This window comes from Anarrhichthys ocellatus, unplaced genomic scaffold (genome assembly GCF_004355925.1).
Source record: "Anarrhichthys ocellatus isolate YVR2014 unplaced genomic scaffold, GSC_Weel_1.0 scaffold15, whole genome shotgun sequence".
NCBI lineage: Eukaryota > Metazoa > Chordata > Actinopteri > Perciformes > Anarhichadidae > Anarrhichthys > Anarrhichthys ocellatus.
In genome coordinates this window covers 3,308,128-3,331,220 of record NW_022280045.1, presented here as the reverse complement: position 1 = coordinate 3,331,220, position 23,093 = coordinate 3,308,128, and the positions used below count along the sequence as shown (strand labels likewise).

The 23,093-nt window shown below is 41.5% G+C and overlaps 4 protein-coding genes across 5 annotated transcripts; 1 reads left to right on the top strand and 3 right to left on the bottom strand.

The window, feature by feature from the left end:
- Window positions 1-998: 998 nt before the first annotated feature.
- On the bottom strand, window positions 999-3,021 carry hes6 (hes family bHLH transcription factor 6). Its single transcript, XM_031855020.1, has 4 exons — window positions 2,698-3,021; window positions 2,516-2,602; window positions 2,294-2,375; window positions 999-1,981 (listed from the first exon to the last, which is right to left on the bottom strand). Exons 1-4 carry the CDS (start codon window positions 2,767-2,769, stop codon window positions 1,566-1,568), a joined length of 657 nt encoding a protein of 218 aa, XP_031710880.1. The 5' UTR covers window positions 2,770-3,021; the 3' UTR covers window positions 999-1,565.
- itm2cb (integral membrane protein 2Cb) lies at window positions 2,292-9,443 on the top strand. Its single transcript, XM_031855019.1, has 7 exons — window positions 2,292-2,396; window positions 4,519-4,791; window positions 6,764-6,901; window positions 7,051-7,242; window positions 7,347-7,457; window positions 7,602-7,752; window positions 8,257-9,443. Exons 2-7 carry the CDS (start codon window positions 4,705-4,707, stop codon window positions 8,346-8,348), a joined length of 771 nt encoding a protein of 256 aa, XP_031710879.1. The 5' UTR covers window positions 2,292-2,396; window positions 4,519-4,704; the 3' UTR covers window positions 8,349-9,443.
- Window positions 9,444-9,799: 356 nt separating this feature from the next.
- LOC116387699 (G-protein coupled receptor 55) lies at window positions 9,800-14,101 on the bottom strand. 2 transcript variants are annotated; one of them, XM_031855016.1, is made up of 3 exons: window positions 14,068-14,101; window positions 12,487-13,234; window positions 9,800-11,628 (listed from the first exon to the last, which is right to left on the bottom strand). In XM_031855016.1, exons 1-3 carry the CDS (start codon window positions 14,070-14,072, stop codon window positions 11,422-11,424), a joined length of 960 nt encoding a protein of 319 aa, XP_031710876.1. In that variant the 5' UTR covers window positions 14,073-14,101; the 3' UTR covers window positions 9,800-11,421. The 2 variants fall into 2 exon arrangements, with proteins under 2 accessions (XP_031710876.1, XP_031710877.1); XM_031855017.1 differs by lacking the exon at window positions 14,068-14,101 and adding an exon at window positions 13,769-14,059.
- Window positions 14,102-17,488: 3,387 nt separating this feature from the next.
- snorc (secondary ossification center associated regulator of chondrocyte maturation) lies at window positions 17,489-22,522 on the bottom strand. The gene is made up of 3 exons (XM_031855184.1): window positions 21,389-22,522; window positions 17,708-17,869; window positions 17,489-17,620 (listed from the first exon to the last, which is right to left on the bottom strand). The coding sequence occupies exons 1-3, from the start codon at window positions 21,462-21,464 to the stop codon at window positions 17,511-17,513; spliced, it is 348 nt and encodes a 115-aa protein (XP_031711044.1). The 5' UTR covers window positions 21,465-22,522; the 3' UTR covers window positions 17,489-17,510.
- Window positions 22,523-23,093: the final 571 nt, after the last annotated feature.

Here is a 23,093-nt window from a genome sequence, read left to right as displayed (position 1 = left end):
CCTACCTACAAAAACATACTCAAAGTAACTATTAATATCTATAAACTAAGTGGAGTAAAAAGTGCAATATTTCCCTCTGAAATAAGTAGAGCAACAAATGGAAACACATTTTGATAAAGCATATGTTGGCCAATGTTGTAGCTGGTCAAGGTAGAGACAATCGAGACTGCTTATAGTTTATAGTAAATAATCATGTTTGTTCTCGAGAATCTGCAAAGTGAAAACTGTTGCGGTCAGATAAATGTAGTTGATGAAAAAGCTCTCTGTTTAACCTTGAAATGTGGTGGCTTGGAAGTGTAAAGAAGCATAAAATAGACAAGTGAAGTACCAGTGATGCTAAATAGAGATGCTCTGTGTAATCACGTGCTCACTGTATTAATCTTTTTTCTTGTGATTTCACCAACGAGCCTTCTCAGTATGGGTAAGAACGTGTAACAAATGACACTTGGAGCCATCTGAGTAGAAATAGATTAAGAGTGAGTTCAGGGAATGCTGTCTTTTCTTATTCATAGATGTAGCAGCTGACAGTGGCCCTCATCAGGGCCACGGGGCCACAGTGGTCATGTCTGAGGGTGCAGACAAATTTGTATGGGACTGGTGTGTACAGAGTTTAACAGTAGATTATTAGTAATTGTAAACATTTGAAAAGCCCCATATCCAGTGCATTACAGTAGAATATATTGGGAAACTGATAACCTGACAGTGGTGGCATTGTTACTCAAGAGCCCAGTTCCATGACTGGCAAGTTATTTGTTGTCATGTCATTTTAAAACTTACATCAAAAAAGCTGAAGTCAAGTAGAGTTATAAAACCCATTTGTCAACTCCTCAACTAGGCCTATATAAGGAGTGAGTGAATTACTCATTTCACACCTCACAAATGCCTACGATGTGCTAAGGGCTCTTGGAGAGAGAGAGAGAGAGTGCACTCAGATAGCCCACAATTGCAGAGTAATAACTAACATCTTGAAAACAGCAGTGGGTGGGTGTATAGTGGGATCCTTGTGTGTGAAATGTGGCATTTCTTTCCTAGAATCAGAACAAATGCAATTTAAAAGCCAAAAAGATATTTATTAAAAAGTTTTAACTTAGGCAAATCAGATGAGGTAGCCTACTAAAAGTCATTGGACACTTATAAATACAAAGTTAAAGACATCCTAAATACAAAATAATTTACACACGACTAACAACGCATTGCTAGTGGGACAGCTACCTTCTATACAGACCATTCATATTCAACAAGTAAATATTTACATATGCATTTACCCCTTCACTGAAGGCAGGCCCATATAAGGCCAATACACTTCCAAATGAAGACCCTACAAGTCTCTGACTTCTGACAAACAGATTTAATTACATACTTTATTAAATACATTTTTAGCTGTATTGTAGTCCCCCCCCTAAATACACAAAGAGCTTCTCAGATGCCTTTCAACAAGTTTCAAAGTTGTCATCTCAGCAGTGTTATTGTCATGTGCTGAGGCCTACCCCACAAAACGTCCTAACACAACGCATTAAATCATCTAGTGTAGTTATAAACATGCTATTCATCTTGTTTGACGTGATCTACCACGGTCTCCACATGGACTTGGAGTAAGCTAAGGAAGGCAAGCCCAACACATCCTGGAAGTCGGCCTCCTCTGAAGAAGAAACGTGACTGTGCTCCGAATAGGTCTCATCCAGGTCGGAGCAGAGGTCGTCGGTGGAGGAGGAGGCCGGGGACACTAGAGCCGCGTACATGCCCTCAGACAGGGACCAAGTGCTGTTATTGCCGGGGCACTCTGCCACCGTGTCCGGGAGCAACGCCCGGAGGCTCTCTTCGTCGTTGAGGGGCATGCTCTCCAGGAGGTGGTTCAACAGCTCCGCGGCTACTGTTGGGTCAATTCCCGGGCAGCTGGACACGAAAGTGTGCACGTCGTGCATACACTGGATGTAGCCCGCAGCGAAACGCTCGCATGCCTCCCGGTTTACGGCATCCACTTCTGTGGAAAGATGAAGTAAAACGTGCGTTAGCTCAGGAGTTAGCTAAGCTACATTTCCAACGGACAGTTACAACCGTTGGCCTTCTGATTGGCTGAGCCGCGGTTGAAGATGCACACGCGCACCTGTGGCCGCAGCAGTTAATTAGGAGATTAATGCGCTAACCGTCATAAATTAACGTTGTATTGTTCAGCGGAATGATGCCATGTAAATTAAGTTTAGATTAATACTTGCTTGTGAAAAGTTAAATATATAATGAACAGTTATTTAATGGCGTACTGTCAAGTAAACCTAGTTGGATAAACAATGTATACCTTGAGCCCGGTTCTGCAGGACGCCCTCCACCCGTTTCACTGTCATCTCCAGCACTTCAGCATTCTCCATCTTTGATTGTAACTGCAGCGGGTGAAAAAAAGCGTAAGTAACCAGCGCTGGCGACACAGGCTAAACTACACAAATGTAGACAATGTAATGTTTTGAGCAGAAACACAACACAAAGCAGGGGCCTAAAATATACGCATAGTAGCCAAACTTACGTCTGCATCCGCCATGAGAACTCTGAGTTCTTGTAAACTTTCATTGATGCGAGCCCTCCTTTTCTTTTCCACCAGAGGTTTCCTCATCTGCCAAAAACAGTAACGACAATGGAGTTACTTTGTCAGTTATCAGCCGAGTCAAAACAGGCCTCTTTGTATTTAGTGGCCACATAAACCCTCACCTTTCTGTCAGATTTGATGCCACTGCAGTCATCATCGTCCGCTGCGTTTGTGTCGTTACGGATGGGGGCCATGTTGTTAAAAGTTTAACCCAAGCGCTGCCAGAAACCAACTGGGTTGGAGGTCGGCGTGTAATCCAAAGAGCCGTTACAGCTCGTCAATGGGACAGATGGCCGGGCGATCCCAGCGGCCAACAAAGCTTGCAGAAAGACTGGGCTACTCAATGCTGCTCCGAGGGGGCCTGTGCTCGGTATATATGACGGTTCATTTACATATGAATGGGTCAACTGGCTACGACGAGAGCGAGACACATCCAGGGCGCGCAAGGCTCGTACCCGCTAGTCACCAGTGGTCACGTCAGCTTTTGTCCCCCAACTTCAGTCTGAACCTCACGTTACATGAAGATTAAAGACGTGAGCTCTGAAGTTAAATTCAACCAGAGATGGGTTCAAGAAAGATTATCATCTTTTGGCTGAAATAAATGAGATCAAATTATAACCAGTGCTTCACATGTAGGTAATTTCAGTGTATCAAGCTCCTTTTTACAAAAACAACAAACACCATTTCACTTCTTAATGTTAATATTCTTAAGCACTCTCTTTTAATGTGTGACACCACTATCTATCTGCTAATTGTCACTTTGCATCATTAGTCAGCTGGATGTCTTGCTTGATTGTGAGCCATCAGTGCACCTATGAGGACTAGTGCTCTGTAGAAATAAATTAAATAATGTGAATTGGACGGGATGAGCCATTTGTGAAGTACACTTAAGAGCCTTTAGCGTCTCAAAATGATTAAGCAGCCTGAAACAGTGCTGTCACAAAAAAGAGATCATCCCTGTATTTGAACGTTTTCATTGTCAGTTCTAGTATAATTATAGTTGGTAATGCTTTTCAACTCAAACACATTATTTAGGTTGTGAATCATATGAACACACTCGTGGCTATTCTTAAATGGTGACAAGAGCTGTGTGCAGGCCTGCGAATTTGTGCAACGGGTAGATATGCACTATTACATGAAGTTTGGTTTGCGGTTATCCACTGTTACAGATGTATTCAATATTGCTGCAGTACACTGCTGATAGTCTGGATGCTGCGTGTTAAGATTGTGGCCGCCATACGTTTATATATGCATAGAAAAATAATAATTACATCTGATGATTTGACCATAACATTTTTATTCCTGAAATTCGTCTTTAGCTAAGAATTTGTAAAATTTTTATTTTTATTATCTACAACACTAATACATTTTGTAGCCACATGTAGTGCAATGTAAAATGTGCGTTAGGTCCTCTTACAGGTTTATACTATATTAAATGCTCATATTACATTGCATTATATTATACTATAATTTGTAAACTATACATTACATACTCAAACCTACTGTATACGTTGTACTATAGCACACATTGTACTGTATTGTACAACATTGTATGCATTACATGCCTTGCTAATGCCCATGTGCAAACTGTTATTATTACCATTATTATAATTATCAGTGTTAGTTACATGGAGCTAACTTTATTGCAGTCAGATAGCTGGCTGAGAGTTTGAAACAACCCTACATTTCCGGATGATAGTGTTGAGAACAAGACATGCAGCTTTAAATAAAATACGGAAAGCACTACCATATCGGGCACTCGCCTTCAGAATAAGGGCACAACGTAGTGTAATACCAACAAACAGGAGATAAAAATAGTTTATTTTCATCCAAAACAGCTTCAAACATTAAATTATAGTAACGTGTTTACCAAAGAGCCCACAAACAGCGTATTTCGTGTTAAATGTAATTTTGTAGTCAGATCTGAACTCTTATTTTGACAGCCGCGAGGCGTCTCTTCCTCCAGACCCACACAGTGCTTGTTCGTCAGAGAATACGCTCTTCTGAGGTCACCGATCCCCGGGGGCGAGACTGGTCCACTGCTATATAATCTTCCCGGCTCGGTGGATGAAACCAGCGCACTGAGATCAGCTAACGAGATAAAGCAAACATACACTGACCAAACAAACATGGTGAAGATCACTTTCCAGGCAGTTACGGCGCAGAAGCCTGAAAAAGAGATCGATGAAGACAAGATCATTATACCTCAGGCTCACGTGAGTTTGCACTCTTTTTTTGTTTTGTGTTGTTGCATTTGTCTTGTGTCTCAGTATAGCATTAGTATACATTTTGCATATGTAATAGCTAAGTAGATTAACTAAATTCGTTTAAGCTGTATTGTTTGATTTGCCTGGTCATGCATCGTCATGCCACTCGTTGGGATTTCATTTTGAACTGGTACTTCGTGACCTATTTGATTGTGCATTCAAAATGTATTCAAAAGCCAGGATGTCCTTAAAATATTATGTTGCAGTTAGGTTTTTTTAATGCTACTGAATGGTTGAAAATCACTAGTTCAGTTTTTTTATGTTACTTTTCCTGGTGCAGTTACTACTAGGACACTATTCCTGACAAAAAAAGCTTATTGCACTGTAACGTCATAATAACAATGAAAAAGACCCATCATACAAGACCATCCCAGCCAGGGGATGTTGACATTACGTCACCTTGTTTGGCCACCGCGAGGACACACTGCAGATGGCTGCCCTGTAATTGTGCCTTCAGCAGAATATCACACAAGTAATCTAAATGGTTCATACCTACATGTAATATAAGTCTAAGTATGCATATATGTTAAAGTGAAACCTTCCCCTTTGTCAGAATAGGCGGTAGGAATGCAAATAGCCTCAGTTTCTGTCGACATGAGTAAACAACAGAACTGTAGTAGAATCACTGCACCAGTTAGTGGCGTCACGAGACTATACCACGTGGATCCTGCAGGTAGCGCCTGAGAGACTACGAGCCTGTGATTAAGAGAGGGAATCCAGAATTAATGTGTGTTGTATATCTACAGTGCACGTGATTAGAAGGCGTAACTTTTTTGTATCAAAATTGGCATTGTGAAAAATCAGGATTAAATATTAGCAAAAAATATGGAAAAATACCAGTTTGTCCAAAGGGATTCCTGTATCCTATGAGTAAGATCCGGATCTCAGTGAATTTGAAGTGGGGTTCAGAGAGGAACTGAAAATCTCATTGTGTTACAATAGCAACTGATTACCTGCAACTTATCTGCAACATGGCATATCCCAAATCCTTGGCTCAACAGGGCTCAACCGGTATTACAACATTTTGAACCAAATGAAGCAAACTGCTTTAAAGTAGATAGATCGATAGTACTGAATTAGCCTGATCATGTTATCTCCCAGTTGGGATTAAATGTCTGGGCTTGTCACAATAAGTCCTGTTCTTCTTAGCCTCCTTTCTGGACGACCTCCCAGGAGTTAAACATAATTAGATATCTGGCACACAATGGATGCCTGTCTAAGCCCCCTTATTTTTTCCCATCACACTGTTCACAATGATGACAACTTGATGACGCATCCATCGCTTCTCCACATACAAGTTTTCACCTGTTTGTTACGTCAACAGAAGAATAAGCCATGATCTAACAGGCTGTATGGATTCTGATTGGCTGCGACACTAGGCCAGGCGTCGGAGCCAATGTGTGTAGATCTATTAATGTGTCCGCCTCCGCTGAGGGACTCCTCCACGCAATTCCTCTCGCTTTGACTCCCACTGAGGGCACGAAGGAACTAACAAATATGGAGCGTGGAAGTAGGCCTCCAAGAATAGACCCAGACGGCCACGTGCCAGCATCTTCGTCAGAGCCTGGCACAATCTGTCCTCCCTGCTTCCGCTCTCCATAGCAACAGTAGTAGTGAGAGGCAGCAGACTGTGGGTGGGCATCTGGTACGTTTCATTCCAGTACGTCCTACGTCTGTCAGATCTCCTCTCCTTACTGACGACTTTGCAACTACCTCCTGTCACAATTAACGACTGTTACGTTTTCGTCATAAAAACAGAAAACCCGACATGTTCTGTTCATCATTTTGCACCTTATGTTGTGAAAGCTTCAGGGTCCTACTAAATACCATGTAATACCATGTCAAAAGATACAGGTTAAGTTTACACATCTCTTGGCAAACTAGCGGACTTTTCTTAACCAAACTGCTCTTCTCTTCACAGGGGCAGCTGGTTCTTCCTGTCAGGCACAAAAAGCCTTTTCCAGCCGGCCTCTGCTGCCTCACCTTTGGCCTGGTGGTCTTCATGTCAGGACTGGTGCTGTCCTCTATCTATGTCTATCGCTACTACTTTATACCTCAGGTCAGTTCATGCTGGATCCCTTCTCTTAGATTGTATCTTGAACCCAGTGGCACAGACTGTTTGATGAACACAAATATTTAAAAAAAAAAAGATACAACCTAAAGTAAAAAACTGTCACATGCTAATTCAGCTCTATCGCGCCCCATTAGCAGATTCCGGAAGACAGCTTGTTCCACTGCCGGGTTGTCTATGAGGACTCCGTGTACGCTCCTCTGAGGGGCCGACAGGAACTCGAGGAGAATGTTGGCATTTACCTTGACGACAACTACGAGCAGATCAGTGTACCTGTGCCACACTTCGGAGGCAGTGACCCCGCCGATATCATCCACGACTTTCAGAGGGTAGGTCAATGCCTCTGTATGTTAACTGCTTTGCTCTCATTGCATTTTCTTGTTAGTGTTTCATTATAGTTTAGGTTGTAACCTTTTTTTTAAATTGATTTCAGGGCCTCACAGCTTATTACGACATTGCTTTGGACAAATGCTACATCACTGAGCTGAACACAACCTTGGTGATGCCTCCACGGAACCTGTGGGAGCTGCTCGCCAATGTCAAGGTGAGGCACACTCTCCGCTCTCTGCTGATGTGAAAGCATCGTTTGGAGATGAACGACAGCATATTCCCATCTTCCGGTGTGCAGTGTTCTCCCCACAGACCGATCGACTGAGTGATTCATTTGTGTTTGTTTGTGTTGCCACAGAGAGGGACGTACCTTCCTCAGACTTACATCATCCAGGAAGAGATGATGGTGACTGGAAGGGTGAGGAACATGAGGCAGCTGGGCCCGTTCATCCACAGACTCTGCTATGGCAAAGAAACCTACCGCCTCAGACGCCGCAATCAGCACAGACGTGAGTGCTCACATCCACTTCCTTTTTTCAGTCAACTGAATCACGGCAGTACGAGATGCTAAATGACGAGGGATGGGTCACTTCTGCTAATTTATCCCCCTCTTTCACACCAACACTAGTAAGTGTTCAGTAATGTGACCAAGGAGAAAACAACCAAAACCAAATAGAGGCTTCCTCGTGTACATTTCAGAGATTGTATCTCTACCAGCCTGATTATCATGTCAGTGTGCGTATGTGGGCGCAGCCTGGGAACTTCCTGCTAAGTGAGTCACGGGTAGTGCAGCAGACACATCCACACACTGTGGAGGAGGTAGTGATGCGCCTCAGTGATATCTCCGTCGTTGCTTTCTTTCATTGGTGTGAGAGATATGATGCAACAAGCTTCCCCTCAGTACATATAAGGATGTGATTTGTGGAGAACACGCGTAGCACGAGAAATAATATTACTACTGCAAACCTCCACTACTGAGCAGTGATCTAAATGCGTCTTCTTTTCTATTCCAGGTATTGAGAGGCGCGAGACAAAGAGGTGCCACAGCATTCGCCACTTCGAGAACACTTTTGTGGTTGAGACCGTCATCTGCGACAGGTTCTAAATCTGAGGAGGAAATAACAGCCATCCAACTCTGAAAGCATACCTCTTGAATTCTTTAGGCTTTTAACTGCACTTTAAGAGCAACCGTCTGTCCAACAGTTTTACTTTTTGTTTCTCGTCTCAAGTTGGAAATGCTCTTGTTTTTGTTCATGTACGATGTTAATGTCTTTTTTTATTCACAGTCTGATGTTATAAATGTGTTTGGATATATCTGTAGCTTGTCAAGGACTGCATAAGATGTTAATGTGTGTCAGTTTGTTTCATTTACATCAGATTAAGACTTGATTTAGATTTATTTTAGAAATGTCCTTGTTATTTAGTAACCCAGTGCACTGTGGGTGATGGTTTGGGTATTTTTGAAGCTGCTTGCATGGTGCACTCATGTTAATATCTGTTTCTTGGTTGTTTTTTTAAATTTAGTTTTGAATGTCACGAAAATAGCGAAACATACCTCATGTACTTTAGACGTTTCTTTGTTGGTTTGTATCATTAATGAAGGGTGTACATAACTTTGATTGTTCCTAAGCAATATATACTGTAAATTGATTTTCTTCTGGATCTCATATTGCTACATGCATAGATTTTTATCTGAAATCGACTTGTTTTGTCTCTTTATTTCCTTTGGCATCACACTTTCCTACTCCTTGGATATAAAGGCTTTAGACTGTAATTAGTAGCAGTGCTTTAGAGGGACAGAAGGAACCAAAGTCTGCTGTCAGAGATGCTACGCTTCATGTTAAAGATATATGAAATATTTAGAAAGAGTGCTTTTTCGTTTTGATCACTTACTGTAGATGATATCAAAGGCTAACACTTTGTCCTGCTCTTCCTCCTCTTCACTTGGAATCTGCCTGTTGTCTTTAGCTCTCGCCAGTTCCCAATCTGTCCTATTCTGGCATTATAATCTACAATGTTAATTTGTCCAACTTTAGAAAACATTGGGGTGTCTTTCTCATGTAAAACTTGGAGCAAATAAGTCTCTGTTGAGAGACATGTGACATGTGCTCATATGTCATTGTCCTGGATACTTTATTTCATTGTACAGTCGATTCTTCTTGTAATATCTTGCTGCTTTAAGAATAAATGATCAAACTTTTGTGTGTGTTGGATGTTGGATGTTAATCAGCAACAGTGTCAGTAAATCATACACATCATGAATATGAAAATGATAGGGTAGAGTAGTTGATTGTGTGATTATTTCAACGTGTGCAGCTTCTAATAAGGCATCTAGTCTTTATAAAGTATACTAATATAAAATATCACAACTGCAGACACACTGTAACAAAAAAAGCCCCGATCAGTTCAGTTCCTGTAATAATGTAAAGTGAGCTTTACATTTTAGAGCAGACATCGGCCATAGAGCTAAGTGCATGCGGTATAAAATACTAACACATGTTGTTAAATCTACATAATCCACCTCCTAAGGACTTTGCTCTGATAAATATCCATGTCTTTATGTTCTTGTCTGGGCTTACTTTATTTTTCAGACCACTTGCACTGAAGAACAGAAAAAGAGCAGATCAAGAATCTCCATGGCTTCATAAAAACAAATTACACTTTGAGAAAAACAACAGAAACAGAAATTAAAACGGAAACAAAACTGAATTGAGCACAGACAACAGAGAAAGTCAACAAAGAGAAGGCTTGTGCAAAAGTATCGAGACACAAGTGATGCAAGTAAACCAAAACATGACGGTATCATAAAATAAAGTTTTATACTTTCATTAATACACATTAAAATCCCCTAATTGAGACTTATGTAAAACCTTCCACTGTTGCCACAACTCTGTTCAACGTGAGCAAAATAAAACAGAGAGCGGCTTAATGTACTGCGAGTGCAACTTCCTGTTTGGGTTTGGCTCTGACATTCACGTCAATCAAACGTCCTCGTAAACATACTAATATCACAACAGTACACAGGTGAGGCTATTAATATCTGGCTTTAAACAATTTTAATAATATTATTGCACGTCTGAAGTTGCATTGTAAAAAATGTAATTAAAAAAACTAATAAAAAGTGCATATTTATATTCATACATATTCACATATGTCATCATGACGAATAGCATGTCCTTTAATATGTATATCGTATATTTATATTATATTATATTTATATATATAGTTGATATGGTCAAGATCAATTTAAAATCTATACAAGCAGAACATGTTTGTCACTCAGCCTCAGGTTTTATTTACATAAGAAATGTACAAGATTAACACTCAAACGTCCCTCCATGACCAAATACAAAACAAATAAAAACGTCAGAATTCCCAGAATGCATGGGTTGAATACACTTTTCAAGCTATGTTCCCAGTTTTCTTAGTAATCACCGATAGATGAAGTATCGGTTTGAGTTGATAAAAAATATGTTGTCAAGAAGCTATTATTTATAACTAATTATCAATTAATAATAACCATATATTCATGTGTTTTCAGATCTCAACTGGTTGGTGTCTTGATATTAGGTAAGTCAATATTTGAATTAATATTTGAATGAATTATGTAAGTTACATTAATTTACTTACTTACTTACTACTTACTACTTGCTTCAGTTTTGATAATTTACTTGTTCAAGTTGTCTTTTTATTTAAATCTGCATTTTATATACGAGATGCTATTGAACCACATTGGTCCAAAGTTTATTGCCGCCTTTGACTACAAAGCTCTGCAATGATTTCACTGCTTTGAAGTGAATCGTACCCCGCATCAGTTAATCGGTGTGCAGGAATGGACGACATGAAGCCATCTCACAATCTCACAATCTCCTACATTTTGGGTGTCAGGGCTATCTGAGGTTACAGAGGCATCAATACGGGCTTCCTGTCGCTGGACCAAATCCTGTATCAGAGCTCATCAGACCCTTTCCCCTCAGCCTTACTCTCAAACACAGTCGTTAAATGAGATCGCACTCAGACCCGTTACTCTTAGCGCATGCCACGCTTCACCCATCAGCTACTGGAAACAATACCGTCTCTTTTTCAGTTTCAATGCCCTGCTAAAATACATGAAGCCAGACCTCCAGCCATCCTCTGAGTACAAATATCATGTTTTACTTTAATAGTCAAGTGTGCGTTCAGACCTCTGAAGTGCTGTAGGTGGCTCTTCTTTGGCCGATCGTTGATACCCTGAAGGTATGTCTGGGGCTCCTCACCTCATGAGCGATGAAGTAGTAGCACAGAGCGTCCAGACAGCAGGTGATGTTGGACAGGCACAACGCCGTCTGTAGGAACAGGCTGATCCTCGTCTTGTTGCCGCAGTCTTGAATCACTCCTTGATGTACCTGGAACCATGTGATAGAGGACAGAGAAACATTAGTCGGCCATTCTGCCTAATCTTACAATAACACTAGAGGCTACCCAGCAGTGTGAACTCTGCTGTGGTTGTGCTGCAGGGTCTTATCAGGCCTTTTGAAGACGCTCTCTTTGTGCCAGGTCAACGTCAGTGATGAGCTTGAATATTTTTTTATTCATCTATTTATGTCTTGGCTCCAGGATCTTTTTTTAAATGATATACAGCCTTATATATTTTGAAATATAATGGTCAAAGATGACATGTTTAATACTGAAATTAAAGTGCATTATATGCTTCACCACTTGCTAAATTGCTGCTTTCTTTGCTTCCATGCACATATCTTTGTAACATTTAAATTGAATAAAATAAGATAAGATGTCTGTATCTGTCTTATAGAATAGTATAACCGTAAGCGTATGGGTTTGTCATCTCTCTAACCAAACCTGGCAAAAAAATAACAACACCAACAAAAAGTCCCGATTGCATCAGTCACATTAAGCTCAGTTTAAAACCAAAGGAGGAAGCACAACTTCTAACCCCAATGTAACAGCTTGTATACATTGCCGGGGCGGCATGCTCTTTATTGCATGTTCATGCATGTGAGTGTGCCCCACTGGCTAACCCATGGACAAGAAGTTGTTAAAAAATAAATATCAACGTCTACATTGTAACTGTTCTAAACTCCATTTGCTGATGAAGATTATGTGATGAAAATCTCCAGAACAGCTTCTAAAATGGACCTTAAGGTGAGCCTGTCTTCTCATTTATCTGTTACCTACTTTAACCTTCTTCATCATTTTCACTTTAGAGCTCAGTTTGCTTAAAATGAACTCGCAGTCTCTCTCACCAGGAACTGCAGGAGGATGCCCAGGTGGCTGGGGCTGAAAGGAAGCAGGAAGGCACTCAGGCTGCTGTAGATGATCTTCACACAGGCGCGGCTCTGGGCGCTGCGCTGGCCAGACCGCTGAAGCGCCCAGATGGTCTGGACCGAACAGTAAACCACCACCAACGCAGGCACCAGGAAGCCAAACACCAGCACGCAGATGATGAGCGGAGGGCTCCAGCCTTTCTCTGAAAACTCGTGGAAGCAGTGCAAGTTCGTCTGCTGGGCCTCCCTGAAGCGATAGGTGGTCGAAGAGACCGCTGCCAGCACCAGCACCCAGACCCCGATGCAGGTCCCCAGGGCCAGTTTGGGTGAACGCAGTTGCTTGGCTTTGAACGGGTGGCAGATGGCCACCCATCGGTCCACAGCTATGCACATGATGGTGTAGATGCTGCCATACGTCCCACCAAAATACAGGCTTTCCAACACCGAACAGAGAGGTTGGAGGTAGGCAGGCCAGAGGTGATGGGTGGCGTTCATTTTGAAGGGAAGAGGAAAGAGGAGGAGCAGGTCCATCAAAGCCAAGCTGGTCATGTAGATAGTGGACTCCGTCCATTTACGCAGAAAGACACAGAACACCAAGAGCGCTGCAACATTGAGGATGGAACCAAAGAGGAAGATGGGGATGTAGATGGACAGCTCCAAATATCTCATCAGGTGGTCCACCACTTCAAGCGAACAGTTGCTTGTCATGGTGTCGTTGCTGCTGCTGCTGCAAGGGAAATAGTTTGATTTGATTTCAACAAGCTCTGTGGGGATTTCAAAATGAATCTGTCCTTCCTGTCATTACTCTTTGTTCCCACACAGAACAATATATACACCACTCTACCAAGCCATGAGAAACCTCCCCGTTGTGTGGGTTCAGAAGCTGTCGACTTGTTTCTGTATCTGCTTTCAGATGTAAATGACAAAGTCACCAAGCAAAACGTTTACCATATTAGTTTCACTCACATGCTCTGAACAGTATTTTCAATGTAAGTTTAGATTAGAAGTAATAAGTCAAGTATTGTTTGAAATACATTGGTGAATTATGTACATATTGATATTTATTTAATCAAACACAAATAAAGAGTACCATAAGGATCTGAGGCTTTAGTGATTTCAACACAATTAATACAAAGTCTTTGGTCTCTGCAGCTGTCGCTGGAGGGAATGTGATCTTGTGATAAAGAAAACCCCAAAGCTCCCTCAGTGCAGTGTGTATAGAAGAAGTAAAATCATCCACTATCAACCATATCTTACTCACATAGATAGTGTTGGCAGACGTAGGCAGTATGTCGTTGGCCCATTCAAGTGATCCAGATCGAGGTCTATGCTAATTAGATCAATGTCGTTCCAACTAATATCAAGTCTAAAATATTTTGCAATTCCTTTATACGTATTCCTTACATATATCGTCTAAATTTATAATATTAACAATGAAAGTCTGGCTTGAAATTAAAATAATTAAAGAAAGCGCTGTTGTGCTACCATTTAAATGCAACACTAACTCATGTACACTTTCTCATGTACATTGTGCAGTGGAAAATCTTGTTGCTCTCTTACCTCATGGATGCCAGTCTGTCAGTGGAACGTTGAGAGTGTCTGACTGTCTGCTTAGTGCCAGACACACTTCTGCTTTCTCTCCCTTTGTTGTTTCATCACCACTTCCTGAGTCATGCCAAACATCATGCTTTTGTCTTTAAATGTGTATTATAGCCATTTCAAATCAGGGCAGAGGGCAGCCTGTCCAGCTACCTTTCTATGCTTTTTAAAGAGATGTGCACACACGATCACTGCAAATTGCTAGAAGAGAAGATCACATTTGTAGTCGCAGCACTTCTCAGCAGGTTTCAACAGACGACATCACATCTCGCCGATCCTGGCCTCTCTCCATTGGCTCCCCTGTTCGTTTAAGAATTTATTTTGAGATTTTACTGATCGTTTTCAAAGCACGTCTGGGTCTGGCCCCAAGCTACATAGAAGTATAGAAGAAATGTGACCCCGTATGAGTCAAACCGCATCGTCAGATCTCCAGGTGACTGTTCCAAAGTCGGGGTTCTAACTGAAGGTGACTGTGCTTTTGCCATCAGGGCCCCTCGTCTTTTGAACGACCTGCCTGAGAAAATCTTTTTTAAATGACTTCTTAAAACTCATCTTTACAGACTGGCTGTCATGTGATGTTCATGTTATCTTTTTACTCCTTTTATTCGATTTTATTTCTACTCATGTTTATTGCTTTTGTTGCATTTTCTTTTGATTTGTATTTATTGCATTGATTTGATTTGCACAGTTTAGTTTTAGTTGTATCTTGTCTACAAAGTTATTATAAGAAAATACAATAACTAGAGCTGAAACGATGAATTGTTGCCTTTTCTCTGTTTTCAGTGTAAACTGAGTATCATTTTGTTTTAACTGCTTTTACCAAGAAAGATTTATTATTTGATTACTCAAAAAATAAGCCTCAACGCGGTAATTGAAATAATCATTAGTTGCAGCCCAAATAATAATATAAGAACAAATGATAAAAACACTTACAACATTCATACAGTCAACAAGAATAATTGGAGAAACAAGAATAAAGAGACGTAAGCTGCTCTGGGAGACGGTGCTTAGCCACAGCGGTGGTTTCTAGTCTAAATGCCAACATCAGCATGCTAACATGCTCACAATGACAGTGCTAACATGCTGATGTTATCAGGTACAATGTTTACCGTGTTGACCATTGTTGTTGTTCACTAAACTTGAAGCTGAGAGATAGAAGACACGGTGACTTAGTTTCCATCTCTTCATCATAAATAAATGTAGGAGTGATCATCTTCATAACGCATGATGACTCCAGTACTGGGATTTCTATACTAGTACTGTCAATAGTGCTGGTATTGGTATGAGTGTGTCTGTAGAAATCAGTCTTCCTGTGTCAAAGGGAGACCGAAAGCCGAAGCAGTTTGTTCTTTCAGATCGGTGAGAAGCTGCAAAGGCAGATTTATAGACAGTGATTGCGTTTAAGGATTTCCTGGTTTCAGGTGCTGAGATGACTTCGACGTATTTAAAGTTTGAGAAGATTGTTTTTCCTCCTTTTGTTCACATGTGAAATGCAAAACAGTTTAAACTTGAATCCTCGTCAGTTAGCAGATTTGTATATTTATGTGGAGTAAATCAGAAAGGTTTACTGTATTTAGTGTGAGATAGCTTTCATTTTTGGGAAACCATAGCCTTTATTTTCCTGGAAGTGCAAATGAAGCTGGCAGCCACACTGCCACTCACTGCTGTGACTGAGGTGAGGCCAGTGGCCTCTGTTAGAGAAACGCAAATCTATTCTAACTTTTATATATATTCAGCGCATTAATATAGCAGTGAACAACTATTATCTATGTAAAGATGTAGTGGAGTATTGTCTACCTGAGCAGAGAATGAAGTCACTCTCCCTCCGTGTGTGTGTTGTAATCTGAGATTCTCTGTGCTTTGTTGACATAGCCGGGCTGGCTGCGCATGCCTTTTAGCACCGTTAGCTGCTAGCCGCCGGCTCAGCCATGTTGAGAGCCATGTGGAGGCAATAGATATGCTCTGAATTACGTATAGAGAACCTTTATTTGGGGTCGCCACATGCATTTGAAGAATTTTCTCAAATTAAACATGTATATCTGCAGTACACCTTTGAGCCACACCAATGAGCTTGTATTTATAACATGGAATCTAAAATGAAAGGCTCGTGTACGTTCTGCTTGTTTAACTGATGAGAGGACATGTTAACTCTGCCTACATACATTTATTTGGTCTCATTTATAAAGTATAAAGTAGCAATTGCAGTAGAATGGTCAGGAACATTCATTTATACACAAATTCTCTGTTATCATGATCAATAAGACCTGTTGTGAAAGAGGTCGTGATGGTTTGTCATTTTAAAAAAGTGGGTCCTCAGACAAATAGTGTGGGAAACACTGCATTAAATGACATGGCTGCTTGTTTTATCACTAGGACTGGCACTAAAGACTGTGTTTCATATACCTAAATGCTATCTGACAAACAAAGAAAATAAATGGTTGTAATATTTAATAAATAAAAAGAATCATCTATAAATATAATTATGTTCACTGTGTTGACTCACTGGTCATGTGTTAAAACAAACACACACACACACACACAAACACACACACACACACACACACACGAGTCAGACATTTTTGCATCGTAATTATTGGATTTATTTATTCAACCTAATTCTCACAAAAATAATCGGGCAGTGACATTACCATGGTATGCTGAGGACTCTGAGGCGCTTAGAAAAAGATACAGTAACCTTACTAAAACAATTAAGAATCCCCTGCGAATAAAACAACAACAACAAACTACTCACTCGATTGCTAAACAAATTTATCCTCGCTCTAACTCTTTTTGCTCTACAAGTAGGAACAAACAACTTAACTACCCTGTTCACATACAATGATGAAGCCTTTCTAAAGTGTTTTCTTCTCATTCTGACTCTATGTTTGTAAATGGCAGAATACAAACTTGGACACCAAGGAAATATTTTAGACATGATTTGGGCTCAAGTTAAAAATCATTTGTGAAAGACTAATAAAAACCTCATTTGTATCTTGACACAGACTGACAAATAAAAGCCAACATGTGCAGAATGCTCCACATCAGCAAAAGACAAACAGCCCACAAACATTAAAAACCTATTGGGCAAGACCAAGAGAAATACAAAGTGAACGACACAGACATGCTAAGATTTCCACTGGAAGAGCCAGCCAGTTTCTAACATCAAGCCTTCAGTAGCAAGTGGACATGTTTAGCAACAATTACGAGTGTCGACAGGAGGAAATCTGTAAAACGTCAGTCAAGGGACCTGCCACAATTTTCAGCATCTACAGAGAAGCGAAAGACACGACTCAGATTAAAAGAAAGAGCTGAGAGATTGAGACGAGAGGCAAAAGAGAAACATAGACATCCAAACACACACACACACACACACACACATGCATACTAGGTGGGATGTATTGACTCTAGGAGGCGGTGAATTTCCTGAGCGTGATGACGATGAGGGCGAGAAGGACAGACGCTCCCAGGAAGACCGCTATAACAATGGCTGTGATGGCTCCTGGCCCCAGGACCCCTGCACAAACACACACATCGACACAATATTAATTATTTGAACACACACAATTGACACAGATTTGTTGCATGAAGTGTCGGGTTTTACCCTCCTCCTCGTCCAGGTCCTGAGAGTGTGTGGTGTCCTCGTAGTCGAAGGTGAAGGACTGCTCCGTCATGTCCTGGAAAGGGTCTTTGGTGGTAACGTCACTGGGTGGTTCTCCAGACATGGTGTCCTGGTTGTCTCTGGTTGTTGAGTCTGCGACTGTCTCTGCAGACCGAGAGAAAACCCCCAAAAACATGTACTACTTGTGCTTCTTTTTTAACATGGCTGATCATCTCGATGCAGTCACTTAATTCCTGCGCCGTATTGACTTTCTGCATGTTTTCTTTCGGTGGTCACTTCACTGACGACGCTCACAGCTTTGCTAATGGCTGTGTTTGACTTTTTCTTCTGGACGCGGAGGCCTCGGGGATGCAGAGCTGCACACATGGCCCCGTCTGTAATGACCCCAACAGCCTCTCTCTGTCTCGCTGGGTTAACGGCTCGGGCCTGGGCATAAGGACGTCTTTGTAGAGGATGGACGTTTGGCCCGTTTGAGCTACAGTTAGCCTCTTGGCGTGTTTCAAGGGTCCAATCAAAGCTTGTCTATAATTGTCTAAAAAAACCCTCCTTTAACCAAGGTTCGGTTCATTATTTCAGTGGAGTAGTAGGTCTTTTTTTTTTGCTTTAGCACAAACTTGCTTGAGGGAGAGGCAGTGATTTGCTGACTGTGCATGAAGCTCAGGTTGTGTACAACTGTCTCTGCCAATCAATAGTCTGTCTTCCTTCCACCCCAGATTGCCCTCTGCCATTAATCCCATCTGAGCATGAAGTTACCCTGAGACTGTTCCCTCCTCTCCAGTAGCCTGAGAAACCACCAAAATGATCATTATTGACATCTTTATAATAACTCAACAGCTGCACATCTTTCTTTTGAAATTCAGAGGAACATTTGATTTTCATGTTGTCCCCCCCAAAAAAACAACTCTTCACACACAAGCCCACCCACTCACTGATTCACGTATCCCATCCTCAACTCTTCGCATACCAACATATCCAAACATATTTGCACTCAAGTTTATTTAATGCTACATATTTACTTTGTAGCCTCAGTAAACTCCTTCACCCTCACTGTCAAATAAGCTTCTTATTATCTCTCTCCGCGATCACTAAGGAACTACTGCATATGGTATAATGATGTATTATAAAGTGTTTAACATCAGCATGTTAGCTCTGGTGTCTTCTGATGCGAGTATTTTGATGCTGCCGTGTTGACTCTTGAGTCGTGTGCAGCTTCCTGTCCCGTAGCTGGCTGGAGGTTTTGGAGGCCCGGGCCTCCGGCCAGCCCAGTCATCAATGAGGCCTTCAGCCGAGCGCACAAAAGGCAGCTTGTGCGGTCACGGAGGGCGTCGGGCTGCAACCAGTAACAACCGGCCAGGCCCAAACCAGGCACCGGCTGGGCAACTGGATGTCAAACAAACTTGTTTATTAAATAGTCCCTATGTGTAAAAGGCCGGGCCTTCTGGACAGCTTGATTTAATAAGAAGGCGAAAAATTATAACACGATGTTTCCATCGGTGTTTGTTTCCATGAGGAAGAGTTCACTCCAGCTCAATGGAATTAACATCACTGACGCCTCAAGAAAGACAAAAACATAATTCTTCTCACCTGACAGCTAGCCAGTCGGTCAGTGGCTACTTTTGTTGTCTGATGTACCGCACGGCCATATCAGATGAGCTGAAGCACACCTTCATCAACACCATCCGTCATGCTGGGTGTCACCCTCACCTGTCTACCAATCACTTCTCTCAGTTTTCACTAATTGTTCATTACCTTTAGCTAACTAGCTGTTACAACTGTGCTTCCATTACTTTTAGATAACTTTTTCAACTCCTCTCAACTGCAACACACGATGTCAACGTGGCTCAATGTACGGCAGTTCAGTTATTGTAAATTTACTAAAGACTGGTATCACACCAAATTTGCAATCCTATCTGGCTGTTTAATTGCCTCTTCAACACATGTACGTGGGTGAATCCCAATATTGCCGTTGCAAGTTTATAAGTACCCTTTGGTTGGGAATCACTGCACTATAAGTCACACTTTTGAAAGACATGACTCCTTGTGTCAATCAAAAGCCCTCCTTCCATATACACAAGTCCAGACTCATAAAAGCCTGGCAGACTGTCGGGAAGACAGATTTCAGACTCTAAGAACACAGAAGGCCATTTGTTTGGTACCTCAAGCGTCTTCGGTCAGGATTTCACACCAGCCAGAGAGATGACAAGACGCACAAGACGGGTGTGTGAAAAGCAACCTGCCCGAGCATCGAAAACCAAACATAGCATTGTTGCTGTCGTGTGTCCTTGTTTCACCCTCCTGAAATAGGTGGCGGTCGCATTTTATATTGGAAAATATCTGACATTTGACCAGCGTGTTTTGAATTTTATTCTGAAATGAGTCGGAATGGGGTTTCAAAACTAGTGATGAACCCCTTCTCTGTATTGTAGTACAAGCCTCTGTCACCACAGATAAAATAAGAGATGGCTGCAGAGTGGAAACTCAGTGTGAATTAGAACATTTCTCCTGCCTGTATTTACTGAGTCTTGTGAGGCATTGCAAATATGTTTCCACCTTACAATTGGGAAGAAAGCTGCAGGATATTATTAGAATTAGGTGTAGGCAGGTCATGGCACCTCAGTGTTAGAAACCTTGACATAGTGTTTCTTTCACAGTAGGCTTTGTAAAAGGTGACAGCCATGTTTTTTTTTTTTTCCACAGGACAGGGAGGACATTGTCGACCTGCTACATCCCCGTCGTCCCGCTGCCCTCTTGACCTGTGCTGTGGCCTCTGGACCCGAGCGCTGCTCTGCTGTGTCCTAAGCTTTTTTTTCCAAGTTGATTTGAGAGATGTCGCAAAGAGGAGCAGAAAAATACAGTAAGTGAAAGAACAGTGAGTGTGCTTATCTGTCAAGATAAAGCACGCATGCTGAGAACCAGGTGATGTTGGGCGTAAACACTTAAAAAAAAAATGTTCACAGCTGCAGACATTAAATCTGTGTCTTCTTCTTACTACCACCACTTAAATCTCTCCACCTACCTGAAATAAATTGCACACTTGTGGATGTTTCACTACCTCAAACCGATGCTACACAGAATCACTTCAACTTTACAGCGGGAGTCACAGAGGACGGCAGCTATTCACTTTCATATGAACATCAGGCACCGGGAAAGCAACTAAATCATCACGTCTGTCAAAGAGCAGCTTTCACAGCTCTCAGTCTCAACTGCATCATTTACACCGGGCTACAGTATCACATCACAGGCCTGAGTGTGAGCGAGTGTGTGTGTGTGTAAAGGAGGGCGAAAATGACACGTATACTCACGTCTTTGATTTGATGCCTACAGATGTCCAAACATCAGCAGATACGCAAACAACTAGAAGCTCTTTGAACATAAAACCTTAAACCTATCTGTTCTGCAATGTTCCACAGGACGAAGCATCGGGGTGCAAAAAAATGATCAGCATTGATTTTAAATGACCCAATTCTTCTATAACAAGAGGCTAATGACTTCACTCAGAATTTCTTGATATAATTAGTTTTCGCCTTATTTGTTAAAGAACGATTTTCCTCACATTGCACCTTTCGTTTCAAAGGTGACAGATTCTTTTTCATAAATCAGACTTATCGCGTAACCACAGAAATGAAATAAAGCACATCGATCACACTCAAAAGTAGGGTTTACCTGTGTGTACAAAGGCTACCGAGAGGCTTAGGAGCACCAGAAGGAGGAATCTACAGATGCTGCTGCTGTGAACCATGGTGGCTGTGAGGGACGAGCGAAAAGACGTTCCCAAAACTCCTTGGAACTTCAAACGAGTGGCTGACCATGGAAGAGGAGCAGGAGAAGAGTCCCGGGGAGCGCAGGAGGGGGAGAGGTAGGCAGCCGAGGGGTGGGACTAGGTGTGCACAGGACCGTCTGGACAGTGTGGACTTTGTGAGCACATCATCGAAGGGCCCACCCACTCCAAACTCCTCCGGCCACATAGTTAGGTGAGAGATGTAAACATTCGGTAGCCGCTGACCTTGGCCGGGTCACATCACGAAGGTCTCCTGCTGGACGTTTTAAGGCTTTAGTTCATCTTAAAAATTAAAAAGATGGCCGTGGTGGAGGAAGTATTGCGATCTAAAATCATCTCCCATCATGCAACTCATTAACACGTCACTAAAGCTGTCAAATACAAGTGGTGTGTATATATTTAGAGAGATAAAGAGAGACAGCCAAAGTGTACATAAGTACAGTACTTAGATCATCAAAATAAGTAAAAGTAAGTACTCCGAGTGTCAATAGTGTGGTCTCAGCTAAAGAGCAGTTAGCCTGAGAAAGTAAGGGGTTGGATTATTGCTGAGGTTTGTTTTGAGACCATCTTGAGCCACCTCATCAAAATCAGGCAAAAAAATCAGGCACTCAACCTTCACTTTGATCACAACTACACGTGTTAAGTTTCTTGACTAGATCTTGCGATGCCGTCACAGACAGAACAGCCTGTTGTACTTCCTGCTACAGTAGGCGTCTCCAAGACCACATTATTGCCACCATGTCTCGCACACAGACTCACAAAGTGAAAACAATACCAGCGTGGCTTTGACAGTGAAGGCTTTTAAATAAACGTTTCAGCTTCAGTATCGTGACCAAGTGCGTGCGCATTTAGAAATATGTTGCTTCTCATTCGAAGGGATCAGTGGGTTTCAGTTCCTCTTTGTAGATTTAAAAAAACGCGACTAATTTAATGTCAAATATGCATGACGACTCAGAGGTTGCACTTTTACTTCCTGAAAAGTTGTCAGTGTCATATTGGCGCATCTGAGCTACTGTGGGGAAAATGCATCGCATCTGCTTGACATAATGCATCTGAAAAATAGGCTTAGAGGAATTCAAAATGTTTTTCATTCATTAACATTGTGAATGCTGGTAGCTGGCTTCACTCATGTACAACACCTGGCATCGATTCATTTAATTTATACATTTCCGTCTCTTAACACTGACAACTTTTCAGGAAGTAAAAGTGCAGCCTCTGAGTCGTAGTGCATATTTGACATTAAATTAGTCACGTTTTTAAATCTACTAAGAGGAAATGAAACCCACTGATTTATTGTAGCGTGACTACTCGTGTGGGTGAATGCTTGTGAATCAAATGACGTTTGCATATTTGTAGTTTTTTTTGAATAGTTCAGACACAGGTGTGCACAGCCCAAACAGACTGTTTTATTTCATACCGTCAATAAAAAAAAAAAAGTATGACTCCAGCAGATCATTTTCATATATTATAATACAGATGCAGAATTGAAAGTTTATTCTTTAAACAGCCTAGTATTTTACAAGAAATAGATAACTACTTGGAACTTTTGATATGTCCTTAAAACAGGACATAAGTGGCCACGAATCCTTG